The sequence below is a fragment of the Pristis pectinata genome, chromosome 19 (genome assembly GCF_009764475.1).
Source record: "Pristis pectinata isolate sPriPec2 chromosome 19, sPriPec2.1.pri, whole genome shotgun sequence".
Taxonomy (NCBI): Eukaryota; Metazoa; Chordata; class Chondrichthyes; order Rhinopristiformes; family Pristidae; genus Pristis; species Pristis pectinata.
This window is the reverse complement of record NC_067423.1, coordinates 1172951-1192360: the sequence shown is the minus strand read 5'-3', so window position 1 is coordinate 1192360 and position 19410 is coordinate 1172951. Positions and strand designations below refer to the sequence as shown.

The 19410-nt window shown below is 46.6% G+C and overlaps 1 protein-coding gene across 5 annotated transcripts in view; it reads left to right on the top strand.

Moving 5' to 3' along the window:
• Positions 1 to 19410, top strand: part of LOC127580343 (semaphorin-3A-like) — a 271887-nt gene that overhangs the window by 135244 nt on the left and 117233 nt on the right. For all 5 annotated transcript variants that reach the window (XM_052033670.1, XM_052033668.1, XM_052033671.1 and 2 more), the window contains exon 3: positions 7723 to 7883. In XM_052033670.1, the coding sequence (XP_051889630.1) occupies positions 7723 to 7883 (161 nt within the window). The remainder of the gene's footprint in view (positions 1 to 7722; positions 7884 to 19410) is intronic.

Genomic DNA, 19410 nt, shown 5'->3' with positions numbered 1-19410 from the left:
CTCTCAGTAAAAAATGTACCCTTCACGTCTGTTCTGAACCTACCTCCTCTCACCTTAAATGCATGCCCTCTGGTATTGGATCGCTCAATAATGGGAAAAAGATATTGCTTGTCCACCCTATCTATGCCCCACATAATTTTATACACTTCCAACAGATCACCCCTCAGCCTCCGCCGCTCCAGAGAAAAGCTCTCAAGTTTGTCCAGCCACTCCTGATAGCACATGCCCTCTAATCCAGGCAGCATCTTAGTAAACTTCCTCTGCACCCTCTCTAAAGCCTTGACATCCTTCCTATAGTGAGGTGACCAGAATTGCACGCAATACTCTAAATGTGGCCTAACCAGATTTCTATAGAGATGCATCGTAACTTCTTGACTCCTGTAGTCAATACCTTGATTAATGAAAGCAAGCATTCCATAAGCTTTCTTAACCACCCTGTCTACCTGTGTAGCCACTTACAATGAAAAATGGATTTGCACCCCAAGGTCTCTCTGCTCTTCAATACTGTTAAGAGTCTTGCCCTTAACAGTGTACTGTCTCATGACATTAGTCCTACCAAGGTGCAACACCTCACAGTTATCCGGGTTAAACTCCATCTGCCATTTCTCTGCCCACATCTGCAGCTGATCTATATCATGCTGTATCCGTCGTCAGTCTTCTGCACTATTCACAACTCCACCAATCTTGGTATCGTCTGCAAACTTACCAACCCACCCATCAACATACTCATCCAGGTCATTTATGTACATCACAAACAGCAGAGGTCCCAGCACAGATCCCTGCGGAACACCACTACTCACAGGCCTCCAGCCCAAATAGGTCCTTTCAACCACCACCCTTTGTCTTCTGTGGGCAAGCCAGTTCTGGATCCACACAGCCAATTCTCCACTGACCCCATGCATCTGAACTTTCTTGATTAACTAATGATGTGGGACCTTGTCAAATGCCTTGCTGAAGTCCATGTAGATGACATCCACAGCTCTACCTTCATCAATCTCTCCCGTCACCTTGTCAAAAAACTCAACCAGGTTAGTAAGACAGGACTTTCCCCGCACAAAGCCATGCTGGCTTTTCCTAATCAAGCCATTGGATTCCAGATGCTCATATATCCCATATTGAAAAATTTTCTCCAGCAATTTCCCTACAACTGACGTGAGACTCACCAGTCTATAGAACCATAGAACCATAGAACAATACAGCACAATACAGGACCTTCGGCCCACCATGTTGTGACCCCGGATTTTCCCTTGTTCCTTTCTTAAATGAAGGAACAACACCAGCCACTCGCCAGTCCTCTGGGACCTCACCCGTGGTCAAAGAGGACACAAAGATACTGGTCAAGGCCCCAGCAACTCCGTCAGTAACCTGGGGTATATCCCATCGGACCCGAGGACTTATCCAGCTTAGGCAGGGCAGTGTCAAAGTGAAGCCCAGAAAGTTCTCCCCAGGTAAAATCCCACTTCAGAGAGCCTTTGTGAACTTCCCTGCGGCACACTGGGTCTGCAGGTCACAAGCCGATCTGCACAGATGCACTGCCGCTGACGTTGTGTGAGGGATAAAAGTATAAGTTGTGCACTGTCGGACAACAAACTATCCGTGATGTTAATGAATAAGTCGAGAGCCATGGTTTCCCGTGGCTGCTAATTGAATGGTGATTGTCATTAACTAGTTTGGGTCTTTATATTCTGGCATGACTGTGGTGAGGGAAACCAGCTGCTGAAACCAAACTGAACAGGGAAAGCAATAGGTTACTAACTAACTGCACAAGGAATAAGAAGGAATTAAAAACAGAAAATGCTGGAAATACTCAGCAGGTCGGATAGAATCTGTGGAGGGAGAACCACTGAGTTACTGACAAGAGAGGGGTGTGTTAGACTGGATAAATTCAATGTCAAGTCAGATAGGAGGAGAAATAAAGAGAAGGAAAAATGAGTTGGAGCGGTTCATTTTTGGTGTCACATCATTGTTATGAATGTAAATAGATGAAATAATCAAAACTTTTTCAATCATTTAGTTTGTATTTACAGCACGGATGTGGAAAAATAAATACATTTCAAAGGCAGTACAGCTCGTTAAGAAAAGCAACTTTTGGTTCACTGAATTAAAGTGTTCACATGTTTATTGACTGAAGTTGCAAAATTATTTGCAAACCCCACTGGTCTCTGTGACAAGGTGACCTGCTTTCTGTAAGGCAGGGCTGGTTCAAATGGCAAACTGCTTCTGATGTTAATTGATATCATGGACAATTGGCACCAATTTCAAAAAGGTGAGGGGGGGAAGTTCAAAGGAGATGTGCGGGGCAAGTTTTTTACGCAGAGAGTGGTGGGTGCCTGGAATGTGCTGCCAGGGTACCAGAAGGGACTAGTTTAGTTGGCTTTTAATTACTAGTTTCATTAGTTTGACACAACATTGTGTGCAAAGGTCCTGTTCCTATGCTGTACCATTTCATATTCTGTGTTCTGGTTGTGATGGTAAATGTGGATTTCTTCAGTCCCGTCTGCCTGCACACGGTTCCTATCCCTCCATTCCATGTACATCCACGCGCCTATCCAAGAGTCTCTTAAACCCCTCAATCATATCTGCCTCCACCACCACCCCTGGCAGCACATTCCAGGCACCCACCACTCTGTGTGCAAAAACCTTGCCCCGCACATCTCCTTTGAACTTACTGACTCTTCAACCTAATTCAATTTGGAAGTATCCTGATTCACTAAACATACCACTGCATTATTTTATGTGCAGCTCAGATTTTCTGTTGCGTGAATCATGTCCTTATCTTTGGTGATCAATGTGTTTATTTCCCAGATGAGTTGGTATCCGTCCCCATCCGTGTTCGTATTTAAACACCGAAATGATGCACTGTTGAACCTTTGACTCCAGAAGTGTAGCTATTAATAGGAAGCATGTAAACTGTACATAGGCCAAGTGAGTGAAGGTTTAAATTTATATCCCACCTCTTCCGTTCTTGGGAGGCTTCACCTACAATGAATAGCTTTATGTGGAGAAAACACAGCTCCCAGTAAAAGCCATCTTCAAAAGGTCAACTTTGTAAGTTGCAAGAGGCTTGGTATCTGTGTCATTCCTTATGGTGGAATCTTCAACATCCATCCTCATAATATTTGTCCTCCTTCCCGCCAGGTGCACATTACCAGAAGACCATAAGATATAGCAGTAGAATTAGGCCATTCGGCCCATTCTCCATCATTCAATCATGGCTGATTTTTTCCTCAACCCTATTCTCCTGCCTTCTCCCCGTAATCCTTAACCCCCTTACCAATCAAGAACCTTTCAATCTCTGCCTTAAATACACCCAATGACTTGGCCTCCATAGCCCTCTGTTGCAACAAATTCCACCACACTCTCGCTGAAGAAATTCCTCCTCATCTCAGTTCTAAAGGGATGTCCCTTTATTCTGAGGCTGTGCCCTCAGATCCTAGACTCTCCTCCTGATCCTAGACTCTCCACATTCAGTCTATCCAGTCCTTTCAGTGTCTGTTAGGTATCAATGAGGTCCCCCACATCCTTCTGAACTCCATCAAGTGCAGACCCAGAGGCATCAAACACTTCTCACATTGAGCCTTTCATCCCTGGGATCATTCTGTGAACCTCCTCTGGGCCCTCTCCAGGGCTAGCACATCCTTCCTTAGATACGAGGCCCAAAATTGTTCACAGTATTCCAAATACAATCTGACCAACACCTTATAAAGCTTCAACAGTACCTCCTGCTTTTATTACTGCCAAGACCAGCATCTATTACTCTTCCCCAGTTGTCCAGGAGTGGACTAGCTCACTGGGAATCAGTGGAGTGGGTCTGCACTCACAAAGTGACCAGGTGGGGAAGGATGGCGGATTTCCTAAAATGAAGGATGTTGGAGAACCAGAGGGGTTTTCACCTGGTCACCATTACTGATACTAGATTTTATTCCAGATTTATTGAATTAACTAATTTTGAATTCCTTCAGTCCTGCCTGGATGATCATTTTCTCTGAGATGGGAAGGAGTTTTGAACACACAACCTCTGCCTCTGAGACAAAGGTTGGCAATAGAACCAAGCTTCTGAGTGCTATAAGTCACCAGGAGAACAGCTGGAGTTTTGAGGAGTTGGAACATGCTCTGGGAATGGTGAGGGGAGTGTTCCAGTCACCAGTGAGAGCCGCTCTGGTGACAGGTTGGAGGCATTGTGAGTGCTCTCACTTCAACAGGGACGGTTCGATCCTAACCTCTGGTGCTGTCTGTGTAGAGTTTGCACGTTCTCTCTGTGACTGTGTGGGCTTCCCATGGGGGCTCCAGCTTCCTCCGACATCCCAAACAGGATGGGCAGCAGGGCCTGTTCCCATGCCGTACAACTCTCTGACTCTGGGTTGGTCATGGCAAGTTGTGGTGAAGAGAGAGGTTATAAGGATATGTATGGGAATTGATTGATGGTAGTTCCCTGAGAATTGGCAGGGACTTGATGTGCCAAATGATTTATCTTGTTGCAGGGGGCAGGTCAATTGAGAGAGGAGGAGAGAAGAACTGCTTCTCTCTGAACGGTGACAGGCTCAAGAAAGCCCTCCCTGGAAAGGTGCTGGAGCAGGTTCCATGAGTAATTACAGGGACTTGGATGGGTGCTGGAGGGTGAGGAACTCATAGGGCAATGGACAAAAAGGCAAAGCTGGGCTGAAAGTCTTCCTTCTGAGTTGTTCTGATGGTTGCATGAAAGGAAACACAAGTAATTCTGCAGATACTGGAATCTGGAGCAAGACACACAGAGTGCTGGAGGAACTCAGCAGGTCAGGCAGCATCTGTGGAGGGAAATAAACAGTCGACGTTTCGGGCCGAGACCCTTCATCAGGACTGGAAGAGGGCAGAAGCCAGAATAAGAAGGTGGGGGGAGGGGGAGGAGCCCACGCTGGCAGGGGATAGTTGCATGTGTAGCATGAAAGGTCCATTTGAACACAGAGCTGGGAAAGGTTCCAGACCCCAAGATTTCAGCAACTAATAAATGAACAGCAAATCCTGCAATAAAATTCAGGCTGGCAATTCTTTGTCACAACAAAAGGTTTGTTTTATAAAGGTATCCAGATGACTGTTGGATAAAATAATCTGGAAGATCGGGCACATATTTCAATCTGTGTGTGCACTGGTTCAGATGTACTGAATGAGCTGTGTATCTGGGTACAGACAGGCAATGAAAGGGTTACTGTCCACACTGTCCCTGGAGGATGCAGAATTCCAGGCTGGCTCAGTAGGATATATGTGGCTGACTATCCTGTGCTGGAGAGGAGAGGCGAAGAATTGCTGGTGTCTCATATTTGGTGATGTTCCAAGCTGAGGCCTTTCTTGGCAACAGCATTGAGAGGCAAACAAGAACTGATGCCTCCCTGCAGTGAACCCCCCCTCCCCCCCCCCCCAGCTCGACCAATCCCAGAGCTAGAGCTGAGGGTGGCACAGAGTGGGAACATGTTTATACAGAGCAATAGATCAAAGAAGTGGGAAGGGCCAACAATGAGAGGAAGGTAGAAGAGGAAGACGTAGATCAGGGAGATCAAGCAGTCAAGGAGGAAAATGGAAACAGATTCAGAAAGGAGAAAATGGAAGTGTAAAAGGTTGGAGAAGATAAAAGAAGTCCGTGTGAGAAAGTCATGAAGGCCTTTCTGGGCTGCAGAGTAAAAGAGCATGAACAGAATGTGCAGAGGCAGTGGGTCACGTGAACTGGTGCTGGACAAGCCAAGTCTTCCATCTCTCTACTCATCACGTTTATGTCTGTGTACAGCTCCCAATGTGACACAATATTTATTGACGAATCCCCGGGGCAGAGTGTTCTGTTTCCTCTGAAACCTGACATTGTGCTGCTTTGTGTAGCCTGAGTAATGGGCAGAGTCCAATTCTTGTGCCGGTGGAAAGACTTCTAGCTCAGTGTCTTCCTGAACCCGTGTTTGACTACTCTTTGCATCTGCTGTGTTCTCAGCTCTGAAAGGATCAGTGGATTGATGTATTGAAGTGCTTTGCCGAGACCCAAGACGAGAGAATCACAGCATCAAACCTCACCAGAACCATGGGCTAAATATAACTGGGAATCAGACTGAAATAAAGATACATCATGAAGGAGATAATTATCGGATTTGTCAGTGAATGCAGAACACCTGGCATTTAACAATTACACCTTTAAAGCAGTAACCACCTAATGACTGCAGCCAACACCTACAACACCTGCACACCTGAACAGGGGGTATGTCTCAGGGCACAGAATCAATCAGAGATTTGGGGAGCAGAGTTTAATTGCCTGGTCAGAGGGACAGGAAGTTCTCCCTTAGTCAGCTGGTCTATGCATATGGTGGAGTTTCCTGGGCTGATGCACTTTGCTCCTGAAACAGCTCTGCTGGCTTCACTGGGTCTGGATTTCAGCAGTAGAGTTTGGTCCGCGTACGGCAGTCAGTATGTGCAGAGTGGAGTCCAGGAATGGGGGGCTTGTAGCAGGAATTATTGATCAGATGTAAGAGGCTGTTGGACCTCAGTTATGCTCATGGTCTTCTCCAAGGTGGGGAGAACCAGTGACCAGAGAGGACCTACTCTCTCTAGGTGGCAATGGAGCCCTATGCAGTCAAGAATTGATACCACACAGCAGTAAATATACGAGAGGGTTTCATTGTCAAGGTGTCAGCTCACTAGGAAGGCAGTAATGGAAAATCTTTGCCAGTTAGACACCACCATTGTCCCTCCTACAGCACTGCACTTTGTAGGAGTAAATGCAATAGAGCAAGTCGGGGGTAAACTTAATGTGATTATTTGTTCCATCCAATGTTACCGTGCACTGAGCGCAGGGGACAGTAACCACAAGCAGGTGACCTGAGCTCATCTCTTTCCTCATCAGAATCTGGCACACCCTCTGCCATACACCTCTCCCCTGATGGTTCCCACTCTCACCTCCTTTACTTACCAGAGTCCAGCACTGGGAGCCCTTTGTGTTCCTGCTCATGTCCCTCCAGCAGCTGTCTCCAACCCCTCATCTCCCCTCCCCTACCTGGTACCACCTGCCTGTCATCTTACACCCCTCCTCAGTCCACCAATCACCTTGCACTCCTGTCTCACCCCTCCTCCTCTCCTCCTTATACCGGCCATCTCCCCTCTCCACTCTCAGCCCCGATGCAGGGTTTCGACCCGAAACGTCGACAATTCCTTTCCCCCCACAGGCGCTGCTCGACCCGCTGAGTTCCTCCAGCAGATTGAGTTCCTCCCATCACTCTCTCTCTCTGCTGCTTAGTTAGAATGACTTTGCAGCATCTCAAAGCCTCACGAAACAGTGGTCTTTGTTCACACAATCCTTGACTATAATGGTGTCTCGTCTCTGAAGAGCAGAAACCGTTGATTGGAAAGGGGGTAAATGGCTTTATCTTCACTGGGAAGCTCTACTGCTTAGGGTGTGGGGAAAATAGGAATAACCAGCACACTTTCTGCTGCAAAAGAATTAGAGTGACATTCTGGCTGCAGCCTCAGTCACAGTTATAACAGAAAGAATGCATTCATGACCTGAAATTTTACCTACAGGCAATATTATTATAAGCAATTTGAAAGCATTCCTGCCTAAAAAATCTCCCTCCAAATCCTTGTGCATTCAAAGTTGTAAAGTCTCCAAGACCTTTGTAGGCTTGTTCAAAGCATGACGTGTTAGGATCCTGTCAATCAAAGTCACTGAACTAACTTTATTTCTTTTACTCAGGATTTTTTTCCTCTCCCTTGCAGAAATGATGGAATTGAACAACATCATCACCTTTGGAGGCATTGCAAACAGCTCCAGTTACCAAACGTTCTTACTTGATGAGGAGAGAAGCAGACTCTTTGTTGGGGCCAAAGACCACATCTTCTCTTTGAATCTGATCGATGTTACCAAGGACGTACTGAAGGTAAGTCCCTGTGTATTGGAGAGAAAATACTCCACAAACCTGACTCCCCAATCCTCCTTTGGGTAATTTTAAGATATTTTATTGCAGCAGACAAGAACAAGTCATGCTAACATGTTGTGAAGAGCTAAGCATTGGGTCCTGCCTCAGATGCATCTGAGAGGGTTTGAAATGAACCTCCAGGACACCTATCACAAGCTGTTGTTTTCCTTGCCAATTCTCTCTCCTCCACGTTCTCCTCGAGGCCCATTGCTGGATACATTTCCACGTGCCAGGCACCAGCTGAGACCTCTCCCCAAAGACTGTCAACCAGGCGTGACTTCTGAGCATTCATTCTGGCAAACTGTGTTACTTTAACAGGAAGCTAATTGTATTTGTTACTGAGAGGGGTTGGAGAGAGTGGGAGAGGAGGCAGGACATGGTGGGCATCATAACAGGTTTACAAATTTACAGGAGGTTTAACATCTGATGTGAAAGACATCAGAACACTAGAAATGATTGCAGGCTGCCAATCACTGCATTGTGGTTGGTGCAGACATACTTTGCCCCTTCAGTTGTATGGCTGATTACAGCCTAGTTCTGGTTCCAGTTCCCTGCCTGTCTCTGCATCCGTTCCTGAATTTCCTCTCACAAAATCTGCTCCAATTACCAGTTCAACAGGCATTCACAAAAAGACATCCCAGCCCAGCCTTCTGGTGAGACTCCTGTCTCCAAATTAGTTTCCAATTTGATAAATAAAGGCTTTCATTATTTACTGTAACTTTGAAAACTTCCATCCAATCTCCATTCAAGTTCTTCCACTGTGGTGAGACTGCTCCTCATTTACAAACTGATTTTTTCTTACCTGGGCAATGTCATAACAAGAAATAAATGATATGATCTCTGTGGGAGCTTGCTGTGCACAGATTGGCTGCAGTGTGTAACAATCACATTTCAAATGTTCTTCACTGTTTAAAGGGCTTTGCACAACCTGAGACCATGAGAAGACTTTTTATTGACAATTTATCACACATAACCCACACCGTACCGTTTCATAGAACATATAACATTACAGAACAATACAGGCCCTTCGGCCCACGATGTTGTGCCAACCTTTTAACCTACTCTAAGATATACCTAACCCTTCCCTCCCACATACCCCTCCATTTCTCTATCATCCATGTGCCTATCTAAGAGTCTGCCTCTACCAGCACCCCTGGTAGCACGTTTCACGCACCCACCACTCTCTGTGTAAAAAAACTTACCCCTGACATCCCCCCTGTACCTTTCTCTAATCACCTTAAAATTATGTCCCCTCGTGTTAGCCATTTTCGCCCTGGGAAAAAGTATCCGACTGTCCACTCGATCTGTGCTTCTTATCATCTTGTGCACCTCTATCAAATCACCTCTTATCCTCCTTCTCTCCAAAGGGAAAAGCCCTCGCTCACTCAACCCATCCTCCATAAGACATGCTCTCTAAACCAAGCAGCATCCTGGTAAATCTCCTTTGCATCCTCTCTAAAACTTCCATGTCCTTCATCCTTCCTAGATTGAGGTGACCAGAGATGAACATAATATTCTAAGTGTGGTCTAACCAGGGTTTTATAGGGCTGCAACATTACCTCGTGGCTCTAGAAGTCAATCCCCCGACTAATGAAGGCCAACACTCCATATGCCTTTTTAACAACCATATCAACTTGCGTGGCAGCTTTGAGGGATCTATGGACTTAGAACATAGAACATAGAACACTACAGCACAGTACAGGCCCTTCAGCCCACAATGTTGTGCCGACATTTTATCCTGCTCTAAGACCTATCTAACCTATCCCTCCCACTTGGACCCCAAGATCCCTCTGTTCCTCCACACTGCTGGGAGTCCTGCCATTATCCCTGTACTCTGCCTTCAAATTCGACTTCCAAAGTGAATCACTTCACACTTCTCCAGGTTGAACTCCATCTGCCACTTCTCAGCCCAGCTTTGTATCCTATCGACGTCCTGTTGTAACCCTCGACAACGTTCTACACTATCCACAACACAACGAACCTTCGTGTCATCTGCAAACTTACTTAACCCACCCTTCCACTTCCTCATCCGTCATTTATAAAAATCACAAAGAGCAGAGGTCCCAGAACAGATCCCTGCGGAACACCACTGGTCACCAACCTCCAGGCAGAATACGCTCCATCTACCACCACCCTCTGTCTTCTATGGGCGAGCAAATTCTGAATCTACACAGCCAAGTTTCCCAGGATCCCATACCTCCTGAAGTTCTGAATGAGCCTATCATGGGGAACCTTATCAAACCGCCTTACTAAAATCCATGTACACCACGTCCACTGCTCTACCTTCATCAATGTGCTTTGTCACATCCTCAAAGAATTCAATCAAGCTCGTGAGGCATGGCCTTCCCCTCACAAAACCATGCTGACTATCCCTAATCAGCCTACGCTTCTCCAAATGTTCATAAATCCTGTCCCTAAGAATCTTTTCCAATAATTTGCCCACCACTGAAGTAAGACTCACTGGTCTATAATTCCCAGGGTTATCCCTACTCCCTTTCTTGAACAAAGGAACAACATTTGCCACCCTCCAATCATCTGGTACTATTCCTGTGGCCAATGAGGAGGCAAAGATCATCCCTCGCTTCCTGTAGTATCCTGGGATATATCCCGTCCAGCCCCGAGGACTTCTCTATCATCATGTTTTTCAAAAGTGCCTTCACAACCTCCATCGTAACATTGACATGTTCAAGTTTATCAGCCTGTTTTACGCTGTCCTCATAAATGTCAAGGTCTCTCTCACAGGTGAATACTGAAGTAAAGTATTCATTAAGGACCTCCCCTACCTCCTCCGATTCTAGGCACGTTTCCTCCTCAGGGGCTGACATTTCCTTGGAAGGAGATGGTCAGAACTGCATGCTCTACTCCAGTTGCAGCATCATCAGTGTCCACCAAAACTCAAGTACACGCTCCTGTTTCTGCAATAAATGTTGAAGATTCTGCATTTCACCATTGTGTCCAACAGGAGCCCTCATCTCCCCAAGGCTGAGAAGCTCTTGTGCACGTTTCCACTCAATTTCCACTGAAGAGCCAAACGCAGGCAAATGGGATTTGCTCAGTTAGGCAACTTGGTCAGCACGGATGAGTTGGGCTGAAGGGCCTGTTTCCGTGCTGTACAACTCCATGACTTCATTGTCTCCCCAGTTCATCCAAGTCTGTCCTCTGACAGATTCACATGACTTGCTTTCCCATTAACACCCATGGTGCAGACGACAACTCAACTGGACCAATGAAGCATCATCAGCGAAACTATGTTGAGCTTTATAACATTATTTTTCAATCAAAGATGCTCTTTTATCTTACTAAAGAATCCAATGCTGAATTTGCTGGCGTTGTTATTCAAGGTTAGATTTGGACATTTCAACTCTCAGTAGCCATATCGGCGTTCCTGTTGGGACTGATGGAATGCCTTACACCATCGCACTCGTGCCTTCAGTGAGCGTACACCATACACCATTCAGTGCCTTACACCATCGCACTCGTGCCTTCAGTGAGCGTACACCATACACCATTCAGTGCCTTACACCATCGCACTCGTGCCTTCAGTGAGCGTACACCATACACCATCGCACTCGTGCCTTCAGTGAGCATACACCATACACCATTCAGTGCCTTACACCATCGCACTCGTGCCTTCAGTGAGCGTACACCATACACCATCGCACTCGTGCCTTCAGTGAGCGTACACCATACACCATCGCACTCGTGCCTTCAGTGAGCATACACCATACACCATTCAGTGCCTTCCACCATCGCACTCGTGCCTTCAGTGAGCGTACACCATACACCATCGCACTCGTGCCTTCAGTGAGCGTACACCATACACCATCGCACTCGTGCCTTCAGTGAGCGTACACCATACACCATCGCACTCGTGCCTTCAGTGAGCGTACACCATACACCATCGCACTCGTGCCTTCAGTGAGCGTACACCATACACCATCGCACTCGTGCCTTCAGTGAGCGTACACCATACACCATCGCACTCGTGCCTTCAGTGAGCGTACACCATACACCATCGCACTCGTGCCTTCAGTGAGCGTACACCATACACCATCGCACTCGTGCCTTCAGTGAGCATACACCGTACACCATCGCACTCGTGCCTTCAGTGAGCATACACCGTACACCATCGCACTCGTGCCTTCAGTGAGCATACACCATACACCATCGCACTCGTGCCTTCAGTGAGCATACACCATACACCATTCAGTGCCTTACACCATCGCACTCGTGCCTTCAGTGAGCATACACCATACACCATCGCACTCGTGCCTTCAGTGAGCATACACCGTACACCATCGCACTCGTGCCTTCAGTGAGCATACACCGTACACCATCGCACTCGTGCCTTCAGTGAGCATACACCATACACCATCGCACTCGTGCCTTCAGTGAGCATACACCATACACCATTCAGTGCCTTACACCATCGCACTCGTGCCTTCAGTGAGCATACACCATACACCATCGCACTCGTGCCTTCAGTGAGCGTACACCATACACCATTCAGTGCCTTACACCATCGCACTCGTGCCTTCAGTGAGCATACACCATACACCATCGCACTCGTGCCTTCAGTGAGCATACACCATACACCATTCAGTGCCTTACACCATCGCACTCGTGCCTTCAGTGAGCATACACCATACACCATCGCACTCGTGCCTTCAGTGAGCATACACCATACACCATTCAGTGCCATACACCATCGCACTCGTGCCTTCAGTGAGCATACACCATACACCATTCAGTGCCATACACCATCGCACTCGTGCCTTCAGTGAGCATACACCATACACCATCGCACTCGTGCCTTCAGTGAGCATACACCATACACCATTCAGTGCCATACACCATCGCACTCGTGCCTTCAGTGAGCATACACCATACACCATCGCACTCGTGCCTTCAGTGAGCATACACCATACACCATTCAGTGCCATACACCATCGCACTCGTGCCTTCAGTGAGCATACACCATACACCATTCAGTGCCATACACCATCGCACTCGTGCCTTCAGTGAGCATACACCATACACCATCGCACTCGTGCCTTCAGTGAGCATACACCATACACCATTCAGTGCCATACACCATCGCACTCGTGCCTTCAGTGAGCATACACCATACACCATTCAGTGCCATACACCATCGCACTCGTGCCTTCAGTGAGCATACACCATACACCATCGCACTCGTGCCTTCAGTGAGCATACACCATACACCATTCAGTGCCATACACCATCGCACTCGTGCCTTCAGTGAGCATACACCATACACCATCGCACTCATGCCTTCAGTGAGCAAACGCTGGCACTCTGTCCGTCGGTAGTTGTCTTGTGATCAGCCAAGGTGCTAACATGCACGTAAACTCATTACATTTCAAAATGTATACATTTTAAGTATCAATTAAAACGTTAAATGATATTGAAATGTCATTACGTGTTATAACAATTCCTTTATCTACTCTTCCATCAACTTTTTAAAATCAAACGACAATAAACAAGTTAAAGTTAAAATAAGAGAAACAAAAGGACTTCAGATGCTGGAATCTAGATGAAAAACACGATGATGCTGGAGGAACTCAGCAGGCCAGGCAGCATCCGTGGAGAAAAGCAGGTGGTCAATGTTTCGGGTCAGGACCCTTCTCCTGGACAGAAAGGTCCTGACCCAAAACGTTGACTGCCTTCTTTTTTCCACGGATGCTGCCTGGCCTGCTGAGTTCCTCCAGCATCATCGTGTTTTTCATTAAGCTTAAAATGAATCATTCTGATGATATACAATTGTGTCTAAATCCAGTTTGTTGACGACAGTACTTGAGAGGTCAAGCTGACTTGTAGTGAATGCCTGGTGAGTCCTCAATCCTCTCACACACAATTAGTGGAAGAACTTTCAGCAGCCTTGCTCCCCACCATAGAATCATCCACTAAATACCTCAAACTCCATTCCTTTTCAGTACCATTGAGAGTTTTAGGTGTTTAAACTTCCTCTTGGTTGATGGAGCCAAATGTACAAAAAGTAGTGGATGCCCTAAAGGTTTTCAGTGGAACTGAACTTCACATGTGCTGTACATTATGCTCCCATGTGGAGAGACTGAGGAACAGTACAATCCATTGCTCCCTTTACCTAAGGAAGTGTAACAAAGGCTCATTCAATGATCTGTGTGATGCTGTGGTTGGGGTGATGAGGCTTACTACACATGGCCTAAACTCCCGAAAACTAAGAATGAGAGGTAATCTCATTGAAACATAAAATTCTTAACGAGCTTGACAGAGTGAATGGTGAGAGACTACCTCTCCTGGATAGAGAATGTGGAAATCGGTCGCTAGTCCCTGGGTACAGCGTTGGCCAGTTCAGATTGTAATGGGGAGAAATGGAGACATTTCTTAACTTTAAAGGGTTGTGAATCCCTCCCCCACAAGGTGACGGAGACTCTGCCAGCGAAGATATTCAGGGATGAAACTGAGAGGTTTTTAAGCACAGAGAGAGCTTGGGAAATTCGACAGGGCAGAAGATCAGCCATGACCTTCTGGAAGAACAGAGCAGACTCTTATTTCTTATATCTTTGTACTCTTTAATGTACTCTTTAATGCTTTCTGAAACCGCATCACTTCAGTTTCCCTTGCATTTGTACTGCTAATCTCTGTGCTGGTGTCCTGAGGCCTTATTCTGTGGGGAATTACCCCAGACATACTTCATGTTCGAGACGTTTTCCAGATGCTGTGGTGTGCTGTTAAAGCTGTACGTGCTGGGGAATTACTGTCGTGGTATCTCTGCATGTTCAGGTGGTGGCTTTAGGCACCCCTGACACCCGAGTGCACCAGGAGTTCCCCATTCCTAAATCTCACTTTTAGTGCTAAATCCTTCCTCGTGCTTCAAGGTTTGGCTGCAGACTCCCAGCATACAACTGCTAAAATCATTCCTCTGAAACTCCTTTGGACTGGGATGTTTTGATCTATTCTTAAGAAATATTCCTGCACCAGAATCACAGCAAAGTCATCTGGACATCCATCTGCGGACAACTCCTGGCTTGTGAACGACCAGAGTTTTGGGTCAGTCCTTGGCCTCTCCCCTCTGCGAGCTTGGCTCATGTTAAGCCCAGGCTGCTGGGTTGGATCTCCGCTGCCTGCTCTTGGGCGCCATCTGATCATGGGCAAATAGAAACAAGCTGCCCTGTGGTGGCACGTTGCGGGCTTTACTCACCAGCACGTTGTTGATCTTGAATCCGATGTGCTGCTGCTCTGCGCATGGAATGGGGAGGGTTCAGTCCCTCATCCGAAAATCCTTCACCCTGAGAGACACAAAAGGAAACCGAAGTATCCACCAAATCACAAGCTGTAAATCCCAGGGTGAGGATTTTCTCTGCTTCAGACAGAAATGGGCTAATGTCTCAAACTGGTTCACATCAGAAATAGTGGAAAATGTGACTGCTGCCTCCCGCCGATTTATCACGTTGGCGGTGAACTGGAAGCCACACCTTGTCTTGAGAGGAAATGCCAATAACTGTAACACTATGTTCTGCATTCTGTTGTCATTTTCCCTTTTGTACTCCCTCAATGCACTTACGTATGGAATGATGTGTCTGGATGGCACGCAAACAAAAGCTTTTCACTGTACCTCGGTACTTGTGACAGTACTAAACCAATTACCAATACCAGTCGGTGTGTCCTCTCCAAATATCAACAACTGGTGTTGGGTATGAACAGTGGATAAACTTTGTTCCACACACCTCCCAGGAGATTGGGCATGGCCATCGGACATGGCTGGGGTCACCTGAGGGAAAGCCTTCTGTGGTGGGTTCCTCTTAAAGTAAGGGGTAAGTCAGTTAGACCTCAGGAGAGATTTCTTCATGCAGAGGGTAAGAAATGTCGGGAACCCTCTATGTCAGTGGAAGGTGGGACTCAGTCATCAAGTTCAGTCAAGAGAGAGATGATTTCTGGATATTACAGGGATTTAGATGAAAAACACGAGGATGCTGGAGGAACTCATCAGGCCAGGCAGCATCCATGGAGAAAAGCAGACAGTCAATGTTTCGGGTCAGGACCCTTCTTCAGGACTGAAGGGATTTATAGGGATATTACAGGGATCAACAGATTTGAAAATAGTGTGGGAACTGTTGAGGTAAAATTTCAGCCATGATCTTGTTGAACAGTAGGTCAGGCTCAAAGGTCAAATGGATGACTCCTGCTTCCATTTCTTATACTCCAGTGTAGCAGTTCGCATAACACTATTACAGCACCAGTTACCCAGGTTCAATTCTGGCTGCTGTCTGTAAGGAGTTTGTACGTTCTCCCTGTGTCTGCATAGGTTTCCTCTGGGTGCTCTGGTTTCCTCCTACATTCCAAAGATGTCTTATCTTATATCCAAAGGGCAATGTGCCTAACACAGGGGGAGAAGAGAGAATGACCCGGGTTGAGTGGGATCTTTGATTATGCTGGCTGCTTTACTGATGTACATGTGACTAATAAAGCTCTCTTAGTATGACTCTGCCAAATCTCTCTGTGTTACTGGCTGTCTCATTGAGACTTTGTGCCATTTCACTGTTGGGCCTGTCGACCCTTCAGTCCCCAGTCTGACCTTAGGGCAGTGCAGCACTCCTGGAGTTTGTTCGTTGCTCTGAGCTGCATTCCCCAGTTATCCCAACTCCCCCTGGAGATCAATGTTTACATTTAAATGAAGGAGTTATTGACCTTGGATGGAGTTCGGCACAGTTTTATCAGGAGCAAACCGGGCTATGGTGAGAAAGTTCACTGATGGTAGGTCCCTGGAAGTTAGAAGGTTAAGGGGTGATTTGATTGAACCTTTCCGGGGACTGAGAGGAACTGATGGGAGATGTCAGGGGTCCAAGTCTAGATCCAACACTGAGCTCCCAGCAGTGAAGCTCAGGAATGTTTCAACAACCAGAGGAAATCTAGAATTCTGCTTCCACAGACGACAATTGACATTGCGTAAATTGTCATTTTCGGAGCTGAGATTCATGGAATTTTGTTGAGGGACATTGGGACAAGGTAGGGTTGTGAAGTGAAGTCACAGGTCAGACGAACTCAGCCAATGATGGAGCAGGCTCGAGGACCTGAATGATCTCCATTCCTCAGCTGGTCATTATGGTTACACACCGAATCCTGCTCCTGCAGGAAGCGACGGGGCCTCGTTGTGCTTTTTATGCTCAGCCAGGGGGTGTATTAGGGAGGGTCCTGCAGGATTTCACTGAAATGGAACATCTTCATGTTTGGGAATTTCTTTAATGTAACAAACAAGCCAAGGCTAGTTGTCCATTATCCTGAAACCTAACACATTTTGCTTCTGGGAGAAAGTTCAGCTCAGGCTGGCAGAAGTGTAAACTGAGAGAGCTCATCTCAGTGATGGAGGGATCAGGGGGAGACGTAGTCACTGGAAATTAATCCACAGCTTTGTACTTGAGATGTGAGTGGTTAACTGGGGAAGTATGGCAGTATTTTCTCGGGGAGCACAGGCTTCTTACACTTCAAAGTGGAATGTGAACTGTAATTCACAGTGTTCTACTGAATAACCTCTGCCTCATACTTAATACTTGAGCTAAAAATTGAGAATTTTGAGGAATCAAGTCGCATTAGGAGAGATGTGAGAAAAAAGTTTTGATTGAGCAAACCTTATTTTTATTTGATTTTTAACAGTGCACAGATTAAACACTCCATGGCATAGTCCCTCCTGATTTGGAGGTTCCAACACTTGCTCATTTAATTTCTCGCCACCTTTGTCCTTGTCAATCATCCATTTGCAGCAAATCTTACTCATGCTGAAAGCAGGCAGTGAAACACAATCAGCAGTAACCAGTCACACCTATTCCACACACCAACAATTCTGCAGCTGCCTGCTTGCAGGAGCTGAGTTTTTAACTCCATGAGTTCCCACTGACAGCCTTTGTGTCTTTATTGTCCATGGCTATCCAACTGTTCCTCTGCTGCTGACCTTGGGGACAACTCAACAAACCCAGAAAACGACCTTTCCAATTGTTGTCTTTTACCTGCGGCTGTGCCAATCGCCACTGACGGACAGACGTCACCTGTATAACACACTACCACTAAGTACTTAGTGACTGCGCACACTTCTGAAAGTACCCTTGTCACCCTCTGATCTTTCTGAGCAACAGGTCCTGAGGGAGGTTCCACAGATCTTCCCACTAAGGAAGAGATCGTGATTTCATCATGAAGGCCCTCTGAGAATCCCAGACTGTGGGCTGTGAGGGACATCTGAGAACTGGGTAGATCGATCCTATTATTCCACAAGTAGACTGGAGCAAGGAGCAGAAAGCTCAGCCTCACATTCTCAAAATCTCCAATTATTCCTGTCTGATGTGATCCAGTAAACATTTTGGAGTTTGTGACGGTGTAATATTTTAACTGGTGCAATTTATGCCCAATTTACTGATAATACAGGCTACGTTCTTAAACAAAGGTGTACCCGTCAGATAATATAATCCCATAATCATCACGGCCAAGAAAGCTCACCAGCACCTCTACTTCCTCAGGAGACTAAAGAAATTTGGCATGTCCCTTTTCACCCTCACCAATTTTTGTTGCTGCACCATAGAAAGCATCCTATCCGGATGCATCACGTCTTGGTACGACAACTGCTTTGCCCATGACCACAAGAAACTACAGAGAGTTGTGGACACAGCCCAGCACAGCAAGGAAACCAGCCTCCCCTCCATCTCGCTGCCTCAGTAAAGCAGCCAGCATAATCAAAGACCCCACTCAACCCGGGTCATTCTCTCTTCTCTCCCTGTGTTAGGCACGTTGCCCTTTGGATATAAGATAAGATTTCTTTATTAGTCACATGTACATTGAAACACACAGTGAAATGCATCTTTTGCGTAGAGTGTTCTGGGGGCAGCCCACAAGTGTCACCACACTTCCAGCGCCAACATAGCACGCCCACAACTTCCTAACCCGTACGTCTTTGGAATGTGGGAGGAAACCGGAGCACCCGGAGGAAACCCACGCAGACACAGGGAGAACGTACAAACTCCTTACAGACAGTGGCCAGAATTGAACCCGGGTCGCTGGTGCTGTAATTACATTACGTTAACCGCTACACTACTGCATCTGCCCACAGGATATCCTATGCCACACACCTCATTCATTGACAGGATGTGGACACAGCAGGCAGGGATAACAGTTATTGCCCATCCTGGGACTGAGTGGTTAGGCGGCCCATTCCATTTCAGAGCATGGTTACTGACCAACCACACTGAGGATTTGGAGTTGCAGAGCCCAGACCATAAACAGACGGCAGATTTTCTTCTCAAAGTCCAACCCAGATCACTTATGATCACCCTCCATTTGAGTATTTTAGGTTCCAGATTGACTTAATCATTTGCTCCAAAGCAATTTGTACTTGTGTCTTCGGAACAGTGGCCCATGTCTCTGACACAGCCCTCTAATGTCCACTGCATTAATTTCCCCATGAACCTACAACACCAGCAGCCAGTAGAGTTTTGTTTTCTCT